This window comes from Gobius niger (assembly GCF_951799975.1).
Source record: "Gobius niger genome assembly, chromosome: 21".
Taxonomy (NCBI): Eukaryota; Metazoa; Chordata; class Actinopteri; order Gobiiformes; family Gobiidae; genus Gobius; species Gobius niger.
Genome location: NC_136872.1, coordinates 23,750,081 through 23,767,830, shown reverse-complemented (window position 1 = coordinate 23,767,830; position 17,750 = coordinate 23,750,081). Strand labels below are relative to the sequence as shown.

The 17,750-nt window shown below is 45.1% G+C and overlaps 1 protein-coding gene across 1 annotated transcript in view; it reads left to right on the top strand.

Annotated features, from left to right (window-relative positions):
- Positions 1-17,750, top strand: part of exoc6b (exocyst complex component 6B) — a 134,285-nt gene that overhangs the window by 49,619 nt on the left and 66,916 nt on the right. The window contains exons 9-15 of the mRNA XM_079579994.1: positions 2,749-2,832; positions 2,955-3,001; positions 6,974-7,094; positions 7,224-7,295; positions 7,365-7,462; positions 14,875-14,980; positions 15,045-15,154. Coding sequence (XP_079436120.1) covers positions 2,749-2,832; positions 2,955-3,001; positions 6,974-7,094; positions 7,224-7,295; positions 7,365-7,462; positions 14,875-14,980; positions 15,045-15,154 — 638 coding nt within the window. The remainder of the gene's footprint in view (positions 1-2,748; positions 2,833-2,954; positions 3,002-6,973; positions 7,095-7,223; positions 7,296-7,364; positions 7,463-14,874; positions 14,981-15,044; positions 15,155-17,750) is intronic.

Below are 17,750 nucleotides of genomic sequence, written 5' to 3'. Positions count from 1 at the left end.
AAAAAAAAGAAAAAGGGGATAAAAATTGGAAAAAAATTGGAAAAAAATTGGAAACAAATGGGGGGGAAAATTGGGGAAAAAATTGGGAAAAACATTCGGAAAAAAATGGGGGAAAAATTCAAAAAAAAAAAATCGAAAACAATTGGGAAATTGGAAAAAAGAAAAAGGGGGAAAATTTGGGGAAAAAATTGGAAAAATTGGAAACAAATTGGGAAATTTAAAAAAAAAAAGAAAAAAAAAAGAAAAAAATTGGGAACAAATTTGAACAAAAAATTGGGAAACATAATTTGTAAAAAAAGAAACAAAAAGAAGGGAAAATTTGGGAAAAAATTTGGAAAAACTTTGGAAAGAAATTGGGGAAAAAATTGAAAAAAATTGGGGGAAAAATTGGGATTTTTTTTTTTTCTCAAGAAGAAAACCTCACACAAGGATCCCTGGATTTTCCTACTGATGGGATTTGACAGACTTTACGTTACATTAACTCACAGCATAAAGTGATGGGATGATGCAAACTATAATAATATCAGTTATTCTTTAACAGCCTTTCATACAAACCTCTCCAGCACCGGACATTTTTATTTAATTACAAACCTTTTGGAGCCGTTTACAAAAAAAGTTCTGAAAATGCCAGTTTTTTATTAAATTGAAAACCAGGCTGTTAGTGTGAATGTTGCTTTGTCCCAGTGAACTGAGAAGGGTCTTTGTCAGGGAGGTGACCAAGAACCCGATGGTCAACAGAGCTCCAGAAGATGGGAGAACCTTACAGACGGACAACCATCTCTGCAGCATTCCACCAACCAGGCCTTGATAGTCGGGTGGACAAACAGAAGCTTCTCCTCAGTAAAACACACCAGACAGCCGGGTCAGAGTTTGTCTAAAGGCACCGAAACATCTGGTCTGACAAACAAACCAATATCCTTGGAAGTTTTAACAGAAACTCGTACTTACCTCGCTTCGTATTAGGGTCTGGACTAGGGATGCACCGATACCAGTATCGGGTATCGGGCCGATACCACATGCTTGTACTCATACTCGTACTCATTCATGAGGTCCCGATACCAGGAACCGATACCATTTGACGTGCGACCAGCGCAGCTACGAGGCGCAGCTACGAGGCGCAGCTACGAGGCGCAGCTACGAGGCGCAGCTACGAGGCGCAGCTCTCAGCTGAGGAGAGAAGAAGCAACAAACTGGAGAATTGTTTAGTGTAAACACAATGATCCACATAGAGCTGACTTTATTACAGACTGCGCTCTCTAAACCAGAGTCTGAGCTGGTTTTATCCAGAGCTTAATGTTGTTAGCGCTGCAGCGTCTGCAGTGTTTACAACATACAGGCTAACGTTGCTAACTCGCGGCTAACAGTTTTGGCCATTCTGACGCCGTTTTAAGCCCAGGGGTTTATTCATCTGAAAAACTAACCCAGCGACTAAAAAGTCCTCAGAAAATCCAAATTAAAGACATACAGAATGTTTATATTGAGCTAAAATGAGCTGCAGCAGAACAATGAAAACACTGTAGCTACTCGCTAAGTTGAAGAATGTTGAAGAAAATGCCTTGTACTCGTATTCGGCGAGTACTTAAATCAAAGTACTCGTACTCGTATCGGGTTTAGAAAAAGTGGTATCGGTGCCTCCGTAGTCTGGACCTTCTCAATTGAGCTGCATTATCAGGTGGGTGGGGGGAACTCCTTTGAAACGATTGGATCTGACTTTCGCTAGTGTTTAGTTGTGACGTATGTAATGCGGCCGAGTGAAGCAGCAATTATAGCTCTGTCATAAATCTGTCATAACTGTTATTTTTCCGGTATCGGCTCTGATCTCCTGTACCAGTTTCCCCTTTAGTCACTTTTTAAATCCAGGTTAAAGACTCATCTCTTCAAACCAGCTTTTAACACCTATATTGAAATCATTTTGTGTTTTTAATCCCTTAACCTCCACCTGAACAGAGCATATTATCTCCAGTTTGGCTTTACCCCAACCCAAAAGCTTCTGGAAAAAGAGTGTAAATATCAACAAAACTGAGACGAAAACAAGGATGAAAATGTGACAAAAAAGTGACAAAATTTTGACAAAAAAGTGGGGGGAAAAATTGACAAAAAGAGGGGAAAAAAAGTGGGGGAAAAAAGGCAGAATTTTGACCAAAGAGTGACGGAAAATGTAGAAAAACGTGACAAAAAATGTAACAAAAATGTGACAAAAAGCGATGAAAATCTGACGAAAATGAGACGTAAGTCATAGCGGTGAAATGAGTTGTTACACTGGCCTACAGGATTTGGGTAGAGCTGGATAAAATGCTCTTGGTTCAGGCAGGTGTTAAGAGGTTAAGTTGTTTTAATCTTTCTGTGAAGCACTTCGGTCTTCATGGTGTTTTTGTAAAGTACTATATAAATTGATTGATTATTGAATACTTTGAACCCCAAAAAAACAGCTGAAATGTGACTTTGCTGAGGTTGTTTTCACTATAACTGGAAATGGGCCATTTTTATGCATAAAGTGCCTTAATTTTATACAAAAACATAAAGTGACAGGAAACTTGTAATACATGTTTGTCTCATGTGTAAGTCCGTGCTCTACAGTGAAAGTTTCAAAGTGTTTGTTTTTCCCTGTTCACCTGTGGCCTTATGGAGCTCCTGTGCTGACACTGTGACACCTGTGTAATGGTTTTCCTGGCATGATTATTGACCTAAACCCCCTCACCGTGTTCCCCGTGTTCCCCCGTGACCTTTGCCCTGTGTGTGTCGCCGCAGGGTTTGCACGATGAGTTTGAGAACTACTACAGGAAGCAGCGTCGGAAACAGGCGCGGCTCGTGCTGCAGCCGCACTCTAACATGGTACGGCCCTAACACTCCACGCTCTCCCCGACTCACATTCACCACCGCACATTCATCAGAGCCTCGCCGCCGCCGCCGCCGCCGCTTCAGGCCCGTCACCCTTCTGTCTGTTTCCTCCACAGCACGAGACGCTGGAGGGATACAGGCGCTACTTCAATCAGATCGTCGGGTGAGTGTTCTGTGTGTTTTACATCGGCTGCCTGGGTCGTACAGTGTCGGCCATTCACAAGGATCATATTAAAGAAAAAGACTGAATATCGTGTCATATTAGTGCAGCGTCACGCGGACGTGTCCCCTCACCTGCACAATGACTCCGAGGTGATAAACCGCTGTCCTGTCCGGCTCGGTCTCAGCCGCACAGCGCGGGTTGGGCTTAGGCCCTTTCATGACTCTAATGTCGCTTCAGGTGCAAGATAAGTAAGGGATGATGTGTAGAACGCTGGTCATTATCGGGAAAATAAGCACCGACAGGGCGAACCGGACCCTGTCAGCAAATGGCCTGAATACGGCCATTTACCAACTGAACACACACAACATAAACTTCGTACACTTTTATGAAGGTCCAAAGGTTTATTTAATGACTTCCACGACAAATAGTTCCCAAAAGTTTGCGCGTTGCTCGGCAACGTTTTGCTAGGCTAGAAGCAGCAAAGCTAGCAGCTAGCCTAGCTACTTAGTTGAAGGCGCAGTTGGAGGAATGGTGGTGAATCTCTGGGTAAGTTGAAAGTCAGACTCACGCTAACTTCACGAGCGATTCGCCGACTTCTCTCTCAGTGACGGGACAGAGATAGTGTCGCTACTACGTACGTGCGGAGTGATATGAAAGCAACTCCGTTGCCATTGGCAGCGGTCATTATTTTTTGCAGAGGTCCTTTATCAGAAAATAATGACCGGTAGAATATTGGAAAATCCCATTCAAATCAATGCCTGTGTGTGAGTGGGTGGTGGTGGTCGGAGGGACCGTTGGCGCAGATGTGAGCAGCCTCACTTCTGTCAGTCTGCCCCAGGGGAAACTGTGGCTGCAAATATAGCTGACCACCATCAGCCTGGAGTGAATGAACCCCCTCCCTTTCATGTGTGAAGTGCTTTGGTGTGACTTGTGTCATATGAAAAGCGCTACACAAATAAGATTCTCTTCCCCAAATTGAGGGCTAAAGTCACCAAAAGTCAGTTTAAACTGGGGCCTCAAACAGGCGGCCCGCGGGCTGGTAGTGGCCCATAACTATGTATGTTAAAGGGGGGTTATTATGCAAAATCAACTTTTTCAAGCTTTACATCATGTTATTATGTCATTCCCTCATTAAAAACATGCCTGAAGTGTTGCCTTGGCACATTCACGTATTTTTGAGTAATCTGTAAAAACTCTGATGGCGGCCATTTTAGGGATAGGTTTGGCCTGAGTCCTCCTAGGAACGCCCCCACCTCCTGGAGACGCCTCCGAGCTTTCGTCACCAGCCGAGTAACCAACCACTGCTCCTCAGCAGAACCCCCTCCCCACTGATGCCACAGACAGCGTGTGGAGGGGGCGTGTCGGAAAGGGTCAGAGGTTCTTAAAGAGACAGAGGCCTATTTCAAGACATTCACTACAGCCATTTTGAGAGAGACATTTTATACAAGGCAGTTATTCTAGTTTACTGCATTTACAGACCAACAGAAGGTTTGGTCATCATTGTAGTGTGATATAGACTGGTGTGACTGAAAAAAGCAGAATACCCCCTCTTTAAAGGAACAGTTCACCGTTTTTCCACACTGAGATATGTTCTTACCTGAGCTTAGACCAGTTGATACCTGTCTGGTCTTTGTGTCTGTGGAAGAGCTCGGTCACTTCTAAATTCACCCCCGTTTGGAGCCATAGGAATACATTGGGAGAGGCCAAATGCTAACAGCACCAGACAGGTACACATCAACTCGTCTAAGCTCAGGTAAGAACATATCTCAGTCTGGAAAAACTCTGGCCTGTTCCTTTAAGTCTGTCATTAGTTCTGAGCTGTTTGTTGGATGATAAAAACCGGGAAAATAGTTCATAAATTCAATAAGTCGATTCCTTTTAGTAAAATCACAGGCCGTAGATTTCCAAATAATCCGCACCGGGGGAAATCCCTCACTTTCTGGTTTGTATCATCGTTACTTTTCAATTGTTTTCGTACCAGCGGCTCCAGCTCTTTCCCCCCGACTTTCCGAGGCCTCACACGTGTGCGTTTTGGAGCCGCGCTCGGCGAACTGTCTGCTGAGGCTGGACAGACGGTAACGGGCACCGGGGAGGGGAGCCGGTCGGACGGCGTTAAACGAGCTGTCAGTAAAACGTCCGACTGTTCCCGCTGCGCCCGCGCCAAGGAACACACGGCGCCGAGACGGGAAGATGGGAACCAGGCAGGAAAGTTCTGACGGAGCCGAGGTGGAGGAGGGAGGAGGAGCAGACCGTCACAGAGGAGGGAAAGAGAAGGTCGAGCTGGACTGGACAATGAGGATGTTTGTTTACCTTCGATAACGATGACCTCATGAGGCTCACAACTGGTTTTCAGTCACATAGCACCAGTCTATATCACACTACAATGATGAGCAAACCTTCTGTTGGCCTGTAAACGCAGTAAATTAGAATAACTGCCTTGTATAAAATGTCTCTCTCAAAATGGCTGTAGTGAATGTCTTGAAATAGGCCTCTGTCTCTTTAACCCCTTAACTCCCACCTGAACCGAGATCATTTTCTCCAGTTTGGCTTTACCCCAGTCCAAAAGCCTCTGGAAAAAAAGGTGAGAAAATGGCAACAAAACTGAGACGAAAACAATGATGGAAATGTGAGAAAAAAGTGACGAAAAATTGATGAAAATGTGGCAAAGATGTCACAAAAATGTCACAAGAAATTGACAAAAAATGACCAAAAAAATGACAAAAAAGTGACAAAAAAATGACAAAAAAGTTACAAAAATGAGTTTAATGTCCAACAAAAAAATGACGAAAAATGTATGAAAAAGTGGCAAAAAATGTGACAAAAATTCAACAAAAATGTGACAAAAATTCAACAAAAATGTGACAAAAATTTAAAAAAATGGACGAAAAAATGACAAAAAAGTTACAAAAATGAGTTGAATACCCAACAAAAAAATGATGGAAAAAAGATCTGTTAACGTGAGGAAAAAGATCCTCTCGGTTCAGGCGGGAGTTAAGAGGTTAAGAACCTTTAGACACGCCCCCTCCACACGCTGTCTGTGGCATCAGTGGGGAGGGGGTTCTGCTGAGGAGCAGTGGTTGGTTACTCGGCTGGTGACGAAAGCTCGGAGGCGTCTCCAGGAGGTGGGGGCGTTCCTAGGAGGACTCAGGCAAACCTATCCCTAAAATGGCTGCCATGCACGAGCTTAACCTCTTAACTCCCGCCTGAACCGAGAGCATTTTCTCCAGTTCAGCTTTACCCAAGTCCTGTAGGCCAGTGTAACGCCTCATTTGAAAGCTAAGATCTACAAAACTCATCTAAATGGATCTTTTTCCTCACGTCATCACATTTTATTCCATCTTTTTGTAACTTTTTTGTAATTTTTGTAGTAGTTTTTTTTGTCACATTATGGTTAATTTTTTGGGTATTTTTTTGTCATTTTTTTGTGAAATTTCTGTCAATTTTTTGTAATTTTTTTGTAATTTTTTGTAATTTTTTATATTTTTTTGGTCAATTTTTTTGATCAGCTTTTTGTCACATCTTCATCATTGTTTTGGTCTCAGTTCTGTCGCTATTTTCACACCTTTTTTTCAGAAGCTTCTGGACTGGGGTAAAGCCAAACTGGAGAAAATGTGCTCGGTTCAGGTGGGAGTTAAGGGGTTAATATAGAAGCTGCAGTTACACGTAAGACCTGAGGTGGCAGTAGTGAGTATAAAATGGCGAACTTGCATCTAGCCCCTTCAAGGAAAGAGGATGAGAGTTAGAGTCCCTCAGCTCATCCTCTATGACACTCGGTATGTTTGGATCTGCCGGGTCTGACCGGTCTGCTCACGGTCCCACTGATGGTAACCCTTGTGCTGTTGGTCATGGACAGACCGTGACCAGCACAGACGTCCAGTCATGAAGCACCGCTCAGGTTCAGATCTGGGAGCCTCCGTCCTGAAGTCTGTTCCTGAGCGCTGGGACTCAGTCTCTGCCGCTCTCCTCCTGCAGGTTCTTTGTGGTGGAGGACCATGTGCTCCACACGACGCAGGGCCTGGTGAACCGCGCCTACGTGGAGGAGCTGTGGGAGCTGGCGCTGTCCAAGATCACGGCGGCGCTGCGGACGCACTCGGTAAAAACATCCTTAAATCTCCTGTTTCCACTAAAGCTTCAGCTCCAAACTTTTGTTCAGCTTTACTGGGATGTTGCAGATGTTTTAGTTCACTCAGTGTGCACTGAAATGGGATTGATTTTGTTCCAGTCTTACTGCGACGACCCGGACCTCGTGCTGGACCTGAAGAACCTCATCGTGATCTTCGCCGACACGCTGCAGGTCAGAGGTCGTCCCTGGAACATCTCCACCTGAAGTCTGTGTAACAGTGTCTGACCCGGTTTCCCTCAGGGCTACGGCTTCCCGGTGTCGCAGCTGTTCGACATGCTGCTGGAGATGAGGGAGCAGTACTCGGAGATCCTGCTCAAGCGCTGGAACATCACCTTCAGGTTTGTACAGTCGCAGGTTCAACCACAATTGGTCTTTCCCATAGTCATTCATTCATAAATCCTGACATGGTGATTTCCTTTGTCAACCTCTTGCCCTCCAGTTCAGTTTTACCCAAATCTAAATGATTTTTCTGATCGATTTACAAAATGGCGGCACAGTAGCGCAGTGGTTAGCGCTCGTGCTTCACAGCTAGAAGGTCCCAGGTTCGATTCTTAATCTCAGTGGGACTATCCTGGTTAAATAAAGGTCAATAAAATAAAGAAAAAAATAAATAGTAAATGAATTTCCCCACGGGGATTAATAAAGTATACCTTTACCTTTACCTTTACCTTCACCTTCACCTTCACCTTCACCTTCACACCAATGGGTGAGGAAAGTGCTTCTGTAGAGACACTTGGGAGCATTGATTCTAATGGGACTTCAAACGTCCCACTGAGTTTTTCTAAAAATCACTCAGACCCATGTGACCCATGTGACCCATGTGACCCATGTGACCCATGTGACCCATGTGACCACGCTGGGGGAGGTGAAATATTTTGTTTGTGTTTGTGTTTATCAGCCTGAAATTTGGAAGCATTTTCAGTACATTGATTGGCTCCAGAGCCTGTCAATCAAGCTCTGGAGCCTGTGGAGGCTCCGCCCACCCCGTGAGTGCAGGGCTTCCCGCCTTTTTAAGGAACAGGCTGCGTAGGAGGAGACGGAGCAGCCATTAAGGTTCACACAGGACTCGGAACCTTTACAATGAATGGGCTGAATGACCCGCTCATCTTTATTATATTATATCTGAGTTCCCGCCCTCACCTCTGGTCATGAGATCTGGGTAATGAGCAAAAGGACGAGGTCGTGGATACAAGCGGCCGAAATGAGTTTCCTTCACAGGGCGGCTGAGGGTGAGGAGCTCAGTTACCCGGGAGGAGCTCGGAGTAGAGTCGCTGCTCCTTCACATCGAGAGCAGGTGTTCCAGGCATGCTCTACTGGGACAAGGCCTCGTGAAAGACCCAGGACACGCTGGATGGACTATGTCTCCGATCTGGCCTGGTCTTTTTTTAACCACTTTTTTTTTTGCCTGTTTTGTTCTGTTTTTGTCAGTCTTTTGATGCTTTTCTTGTTGCATTTTCATCCTCGTTTACGCCTCGTCTTTTATCCACTATTTTGATGCTTTTTTCCAACAAGCTTCTTGATTTGGGTAAAGTTGAACTGGAGAGAACGTGCTCGGTAAAGGCCGGGGTTCAAAGGTTAATTCCTAGCCTGATTGATTGAGCTTCGAACCACAAAAAATGTGAATTTTTACAGATATTTTCACTTAAGGCGAGACACTTTAGGTGAAAGTATTGATTTTTCACGCAGTGGTCGAAGTGGAGATTTTTATCTATTTTCCTCCCTTTACATCTTAGTTTTCATGTCAGTATAAAAACGACAAAACTCACCCGCATGATGTTTATTTTATGATGTTTTGTCTGCGAGGTGGGGGCGACCCGGAAGTAGCTGCTGCGCCGCGTAGAAAGGCCGTCTTTCCCGCGGGTTTTCATTCATAAATATTGACAGGTTTTACATCCACGTGTCCTGCTAAGGGGCCCCGTGATGACGCTTTCACCCAAATATGGTATTTTTCCTCCTACGAGACGCTGGAGCGGAAAAGTGGAAGAACGGGCCGAGCATGAGCACTGCGCTACAAAACTTCAGGGCTGGTTTTCTCTGAATGAGAGAAGCCGCACTCGGGCAGAGCCTGAGCCCTTATAGAAGCTCCCACAGACTCCAAACTTTACAGGCTGAGACATAACAAGATTTTGAAGGTTTTTTCAGAGGGATTTTTTAATATCTAATTCCTAGCCTGACTTATTCAACTTTGAAACAAAAAAAAAACAGGCGAAATTTGAGTCTTTACAGATTTTTTCACTGATGATTAGTTTTTTGAAAAACTAAACAAAATATCCAAAATCCCCTCTGAAAAAATCTTAGTTACTAATATGTCAATAAAATAAAACCATAACATTTAATCTGGCTCAATTCATTATTTTGATTTCGTTGCCCAAAATATAGGCAATTTTGGCCATTTTAATGCTCAAAGTGCTTTATTTTTATGTGAAAACATTCTTATATCTGTAATGTTCACCAAAAGTTTAAAATTGATATCTCTACATTTATTTATTTTTCCCTATTCACCTGCAGTGTCTCGCCTTAAAAGTAAAGAAAATCCCCTCTGAACAAATCTTTAACTAATAAATCAACAAGATAAACCGTTACATGTGAACCTGGCTTTATCCATTACTAAGATTTGGTCAAACATTTAGGCAAATTTGACCATTTTGATGAATCTAAAATCTAAAATGCCTTATTTCTATATGAAAACACAAACTGACAGAAAACTTGTAATGCATTTTCTTCTCATATTTGTATCCGTAATCCACAGCAGAAGTTTCAAAATAACGGTGATTTTCCATGCACTCGCCGCTGACCGCAGAGACGCTCCTGCACCTCTGAGCGACCCCTTGTTTTGCTAACCCCCCCCGTCCGCCGCGTCCACCCCTGACCCCCCCGGGCCGCGGGTTCACGGCCCGACCGAGCGCGCCTCTTTGTGGGAAGCCGGTTTGTTGTTCTCTGTTTTACGAGCGCGCGGAGAGAGGGCACGGAGGAGGAAGCCGCGTCCTTCGAAAACGCTCCCATTGTTTCGGAGCGGGGCCGAGGTCTTCACAGGCCGGCCCGGGCGAACGACACCAGAGGGACCCGCACTGGGAACAAACAGCCACTTCCTAAAGCCACTCACGGCAGCGGCGGAGTCAGGGAGAGGGCAGCGCTGGCACTGGGCAGAGCGCCGGCCGGAGAGCGCGGCGGGGCACAGGCGAAGACATGAACTTCACAGGTTTCACTTTGAAACTTCTGCTGCCGATTGCTGACACAAATATGAGACTAAAATGTATTGAACGTTTTCAATGGCCAATATTGTCAGCTGCGAAATGTAACTTTGATATATTAGAGCACAAACCATACACTGCGTTCCAAATTATTATGCAAATTGGATTTTTGTGTCAAAAAGGTAAAAAAAAAAAAAAAAATTATGAAACTCATGGATGGTGTCGTGTCTTGGGGCTCTATGAATCACTGACATTAATCTCAGAGACCTGGGATGATTAGTTTTCAGGTTAAGCCCAGTTAAGGGAAAAACTACTGAAAAAGGGTGTTCCACTTTATTATGCAGATCATCATTTTCAAGCAATATGGTAAAGAAAAAGGATCTTTCTGCTGATGAAAAGCGTGAAATAGTTGAATGCCTTGGTCTAGGTATGAAAACCTTCGATATTTCATGAAAGATTAAGTGTAATCATCGAACTGATAAGAGATTTGTGGATGATTCAGACACACTCGGGTTTGTGCAGATAAAAGCACAATGAGGACGGTTTCTGCCAGACAAACACATCAGATTAAGAGAACAGATGCTACAAAGCAGCAGACAGGTGTTTGAAGCTGCTGGTGCCTCTGGAGTCTCCCGAACATGAAGGTGTAGGACCCTCCAGAGGCTGCAGTTGTGCATAAACCTTCTATCCGGGCCTCCCCTAAACTGTTCATTGAAGCTCATGAACAGAAACGGCTGCAGTGGCTCAGAAATACATGAGGACACATTTTCAAACAGTCTTGTTCACTGATGAGGCCGTGTAGCCCTGGATGGTCAAATCAATGGAGTAGTGGATGGTTGGTGAATGGCCACAATGTCCCAACAAGGCTGTGACGTCAGTAAGGAGGGGGCGGAGTCATGTTTTGGGCCAGAGTCATGGGGAGAGAGCTGGTCGGCCCCATTAGGATCCCTGAAGGTGTGAAAATGACCTTTGAAAAATATGTGGAGTTTCTGACTGACCACTGTCTTCTATGCTACAAAAAGAAGAGCCGTGTTTTCCCGAACAAGATCATCTTCATCATGATAACGCACCATGTCCTGCTGCAAAGAAAACCTCTGCATCACTGGCTGCTATGGGCATAAAAGGAGAGAAACTCATGATGTGGACCCCCTCCTCCCCCGACTTCAACCCTGTTGAGAACCTTTGGAGCCTCAACAAAAAAAACTTCTATGACGGTGGGAGGCGGTTTTCATCCAAACAGCAGCTCTGGGAGGTTATTCTGACATCCTGCAAAGACATCCAAGCAGAAACTGTCCAAAAACTCACAATTTTAATGGATTTAAGAATTTTTAAGCTGCTTCACACAAGGGCTCCTATGGTAAAATATAACTTGACCTGTTAATATTTTTTTGATTGAAATAGCTTTTGATTACAGTAAATATGACCTCCTAATGCTACAAATACAACAAATGACCATTTTCAGTTAAAGCAGTACTAAGTAACGTGTTTACCTTAATAAATCCTTTCCGTAGTCCCTGTGGGGGTAATACAAGTGTTAATGGGATGATTGGAGGGTCTTTCATCTCCCCCTGGTGTCTCTGGACAGAAAACCATGTTTGCAACTTGACTGCCACCGGTGCGGAGAAAGCAATACACACTAATGTAATCACGAAGAAGAAGCTAACATGCTAACGGGCAAAGCTAACTGCGGGCTAACGTCACTTTAAACAGTATTTACAGCCAAGTTTGAGTGAAAAAAAATATTTCCATTGTATAATTGGATGCACAGTGACCCTCTCTCCCTTCGCCTTTCCTGTCAGCGTAGTATTTACTCTCCAAGACAATTAATAAGTTAAAAAATCGTAACTTGCTACGACACCTGCAGTTGCACTTATGGCCTCTAGGGGGAAGAGTTACTTAGTACTGCTTTAATTACAAGCTTTAAAATGTATTGAAACGATGAGTTGCATAATAATTTGGAACAGTGGATTTTGAGGTTTTTACTATATTTATTTTTGAAAAAAATACAGTTATCACAGGGAGATTTTTTCAGCCACATTTAAATGATCCTCTACCAGTTAAAGACTTGAAAATTATGCTGACTCTCATTTGAGTTGACAATTTAGAAAATCTTAGAAAAATTTCATTTGCATAATAATTTGGAACGCAGTGTACAGTGCGAAGGCCTTTGCTCTGCCCGACATTCGGAAGCTCAGCCGGGCCGGGCTGGTTCTCGGACGGGGAAGTGTTGTTTTTGGAAGCCTTTTTAGTTTCAGTCACGTTTGAGTAGGGCTGCTCGATTATTGAAAAAATGATAATCACGATTATTTTTGTCATAATTAAAATCACGATTATTCAAACGATTATTTGTTGCCTTTAAAAAAAAGTCTATCTTTATTTTATTTATTTATTAATCAAAACACTACACTACACTTTGTTTTTCTGGACAGTCATAAAAGTGCAAATGATTTCAAGTTTGCCTGGATTAAGGAGAGGTCTCTGTTTCACACCCGCCCCCTGCTGGCCAGCCCTCACACCTGCCCCCTGCTGGCCAGCCCTCACACCTGCGCAAGCAAACTGAGCGGCGCGGCCTGATGACATCATCACACCGCGCCGTTTGTTTTTATGTCAGACAAAAGCATGAGCCACGGCACGAGAAAAGCGAAGGGAAAATAATCCCAGAGGCCTGAAATAACGCAAGTCTGCTTTGCAAAAAAAAAGAAGAAAAAAAAAAAAAAAAAAAATTTGAAATAAAATAAAATAAAAATAAATAATAATAAATAAATTGAAAAATTAAATAACAAAAAAATAAAAAAATTAAATAGATATAAAAAAAAAAAAAATTGAAGTAAAATTGAAAAAAAAATAATTGAAAAATAATTGAAAAAAATATATATATATCTATTTTTTGCGATTATGCTCATTTTGTAATCGTTTACTGTTGTAATCGAAATCGTAATCGAATTTCGATTAATTGCACAGCCCTACGTTTGAGTCATTTCTAAACGTGATGCTTTCAGTCAGACGAAAACTCAAAAGGTTTTAGTCATGTTTATGTCAGTTTCATTATAAAAAGTAATAATTAATTTAGTATTGGAAATTGGGATGAAGGTTGATGGGCTGTAGTAACCATTTAAAGAGGGGGTATTATGCTTTTTTCAGTCACATAGCACCAGTCTATACCACACTACAATGATGAGCAAACCTTCTGTTGGTCTGTAAATGCAGTAAATTAGAATAACTGCCTTGTATAAAATGTCTCTCTCAAAATGGCTGTAGTGAATGTCTTGAAATAGGCCTCTGTCTCTTTAAGAACCTCTGAGCCTTTAGACACGCCCCCTCCACACGCTGTCTGTGGCATCAGTGGGGAGGGGGTTCTGCTGAGGAGCAGTGGTTGGTTACTCGGCTGGTGACGAAAGCTCGGAGGCGTCTCCAGGAGGTGGGGGCGTTCCTAGGAGGACTCAGGCAAAACTATCCCTTGTTAGTCTGAGGGAGGAGAGAGGAGGAGGGAGGAGGGGAGAAAAGGAAAGGAGAGAGGAGGAGAGAAGAGAGGAGAAGAGGACCGAGGAGGAGAGAAGAGGAGAGAGGAGGAGAGGAGGAGAGAGGAGGAGAGAAGAGAGGAGAAGAGGACCGAGGAGGAGAGGACAGAGGAGGAGAGAGGAGGAGAGAGGAGGAGAGGACAGAGGAGGAGAGAGGAGGAGAGGACAGAGGAGGAGAGAGGAGGAGGAGAGAAGAGGAGAAGAGGAGAGAGGACAGAGGAGGAGAGGACAGAGGAGGAGAGAAGAGGAGGAGAGAGGAGGAGAGAAGAGGAGGAGAGAGGAGGAGAGAGGAGGAGAGAAGAGGAGGAGAGAAGAGGAGAAGAGGAGAGAGGACAGAGGAGGAGAGGACAGAGGAGGAGAGAGGAGGAGAGAAGAGGAGGAGAGAGGAGAGAGGAGGAGAGAAGAGGAGGAGAGAAGAGAGAGGAGAGAAGAGGAGGAGAGAAGAGGAGGAGAGAAGAGGAGGAGAGAGGAGGAGAGAAGAGGAGGAGAGAAGAGGAGAAGAGGAGAGAGGACAGAGGAGGAGAGGACAGAGGAGGAGAGAGGAGGAGAGAAGAGGAGGAGAGAGGAGAGAGGAGGAGAGAAGAGGAGGAGAGAAGAGAGAGGAGAGAAGAGGAGGAGAGAAGAGGAGGAGAGAAGAGGAGGAGAGAGGAGAAGAGGACAGAGGAGGAGAGAAGAGGAGGAGAAGAGGAGGAGGGGACAGAGGAGGAGAGAAGAGGAGAGAGGAGTTAATCAGAAAGGAGAGCGTTTCATAAAACACACATTATCTCCAAATCTAGAAAAAGATCCGACAGTGGCACCTGTAGGAGCCGGGATTCAAGCCCCCGAACTTCCGAAATGAGAAAATCATGAAAGGACCCGCTCTTCCAGCCCTCGTGCTTGTATGGAGTGCGTGGTCGGTGGTCCGAGGAGCCGACAGCGTAGAGTGGCAGCCTCACTTCTGTCATTCTATTCCAGATGTTGTTCTTGCGTTGATGTGGATGTTGAAGTTCAGGTCTGAGTCCGTTATGTGAAGGCCAGGTCTGAGTGATGTTTGCTCCACAGGCAGGCGCTGGACCAGGACAACTTCAGCCCCATCCCGGTGTCCACGGAGGAGGAGTTCAGACACTACGCCTCGCTGTTCCCGCTGCACGACCCGGAGCTGGAGAAGGTACCGGACCTCAGCTCGTTTATCCTCGTGAGGAGCTGAAGGTAACGCGGACGTGTCGTTGCAGATGCCGTTCCCGAAGAAACTGCCCTTCTCCGAGTTCGTGCCTAAGGTTTACTGTCAGCTCAAAGAGTTCATCTACGCCTGCCTCAAGTACTCGGAGGATCTGCATCTCAGGTATTATAAAGTACTTTACATCAGTACAGGTGCAGTATATCAACTACAAGACCGCTGTAGGGAAGATATGCAACTTATAATACTGAGTTTATCGCCAATGTCAAGAAATGTGGGAAAAATAAAGGAAAACAGGGGGAAAGTGGGTAAAAAAAAATGTAATAAAATTGTCAGAAAATTCTGGAAAAATTGGGTAAAAAAAATGGGAAGAAACTAAGGAAAAAATAATTTAAAAAAATGTGGAAAAAAAGAGGAAAGAATACGGAAAAAATGTTAAAATACAGAAAAACTATGAAAGTGTTTTTTTTCCCCTGCCCTTTTGTGCAACAAAGCGATGCAAATGAAGTTGTTTGCGGCACATTCTTTACATATTTCTGATGGTTTGCAAAAATATAGCTTCAATATGGCTGTAGAGTGCCAACGATTCAGACCATTTCTCATGATATTTGTAGCACCACAGTGTATTCTATGTTATATCTATGGACACAGGCTGTGGCTCGTTTGAAAGGGGAGACTCTGGGCTCTCCGTAGGTGAAAACTGTTTAATTCTACGTGTCTCGGTTCCTGAGAAATCTAAGCTAAACAGAGGCTAGTTTTGATCAACATCACTGATTTTTAGGTAGAGTAACAGGGGTTTATGAAACACTCTCCTTTCTCATTAACTCCTCTCTCTTCTTCTCTCCTCTGTCCACCTCTCTCGTCTTCTCTCCTCCTCTCCTCCTCTCCTCCTCTCTCCTCTTCTCTCTTCTTCTCTCTTCTCTCCTCCTCTCTCCTCCTCTCTCTTCTTCTCTCCACCTCTCTCCTCCTCTCTCCACCTCTCTCTTCTCTCCTCTCTCTTCTTCTCTCCTCTCTCCTCTCTCTCTTCTTCTCTCCTCTCTCCACCTCTCTCTTCTTCTCTCCTCTCTCCACCTCTCTCTTCTTCTCTCCACCTCTCTCTTCTTCTTTCCTCTCTCCACCTCTCTCTTCTTCTCTCCTCCTCTCTCTTCTTCTCTCCTCTATCCACCTCTCTCTTCTTCTCTCTTCTCTCCACCTCTCTCTTCTTCTCTCCTCTCTCCCCCCTCTCTCCCCCTTCTTCTTCTCTCCTCTCTCCTCCTCCCCAACCTCTCTCCTCTCTCCTCCTCTCTCTTCTTCTCTCCTCCTCTTCCTCTCTCCTCCTCTCTCCTCTCTCCACCTCTCTCCACCTCTCTCTTCCTCTCTCCTCCTCTCTCGTCTCTCCTCCTCTCTCCACCTCTCTCCACCTCTCTCTTCCTCTCTCCTCCTCTCTCGTCTCTCCTCCTCTCTCCACCTCTCTCCACCTCTCTCTTCCTCTCTCCTCCTCTCTCGTCTCTCCTCCTCTCTCCACCTCTCTCCACCTCTCTCTTCCTCTCTCCTCCTCTCTCGTCTCTCCTCCTCTCTCGTCTCTCCTCCTCTCTCCACCTCTCTCCACCTCTCTCTTCCTCTCTCCTCCTCTCTCGTCTCTCCTCCTCTCTCGTCTCTCCACCTCTCTCCACCTCTCTCTTCCTCTCTCCTCCTCTCTCGTCTCTCCTCCTCTCTCCACCTCTCTCCACCTCTCTCCACCTCTCTCCACCTCTCTCCACCTCTCTCTTCCTCTCTCCACCTCTCTCCACCTCTCTCCACCTCTCTCTTCCTCTCTCCTCCTCTCTCTCCTCTCTCCTCCTCTTCCTCTCTCTCCTCTCTCCACCTCTCTTCTTCTCTCTCCTCTCTCCTCCTCCCCCACCTTTCTCCTCTCTCCTCCTCTCTCTTCTTCTCTCCTCTGTCCACCTCTCTTCTTCTCTCTCCTCCTCCTCTCTCTCCTTTCTCCTCGTCTCCCTTCGTCTCTCCTCCTCCTCTCTCTTCTTCTCTCCTCCTCTCTCCTCCTCTCTCTCCTCCTCTCTCTCTTCTCTCTCCTCTCTCTTCTCTCCTCCTGAGTTTTGAGATTTGGATAAAGCTGAACTGGAGAAAATGTACTCGGTAAGAGGTTCAGTCGCTCCTACAGACTCCACACTTTAACATTATTTCCAATGGTATTTTTTATATAATATTTTGGATTCCGTGTCCCGCCGTCGGAGCAGGCGTCGCCTGACGGCACCTCTCGGCACCTCTCGGCACCTCGCGGCTCCTCCTGGCACCTCGCGGCGCCTCCTCTAAACCGGTGTAATTGTCCGGTGAAAGTGGAAGAGGAAGCCGGTCTTTAGCTCGTCTCTGGCTCCGCTTTGTTTTTGCAGAGCAGGTTTAGTTTGAGTCTCGGGCCGAGGCCAAAAACCAAGGAAATACCAGAGTAACTGCGGCAAAGTGGAGCGCGAGCACCTGCCGGGACCCCCCCCCCCCTCCCGACTCAGCTCCCCCCCTCCTTCAACACTTCTTTGTTGCTTTTTCATCCTCATTTTCATCGCCATTTTCATGCTTTTTTCAAGAAGCTTCAAACATAACTAACCCGAGCTCCTGACCTTTAACCTTTCATGGGGTCGACCGTTGGATCCCATTGGACCGTCCTTACCCAGGGGAAGGGGAAGTGACAGCTGTTCTTCTTCTTTAAGGTTATTGGCAGACTGCAGGCAAACAAAAGCGCATGTCGCCCCCTACTGTATTACACATGCAACAACATAGTGTCCAAACAAAG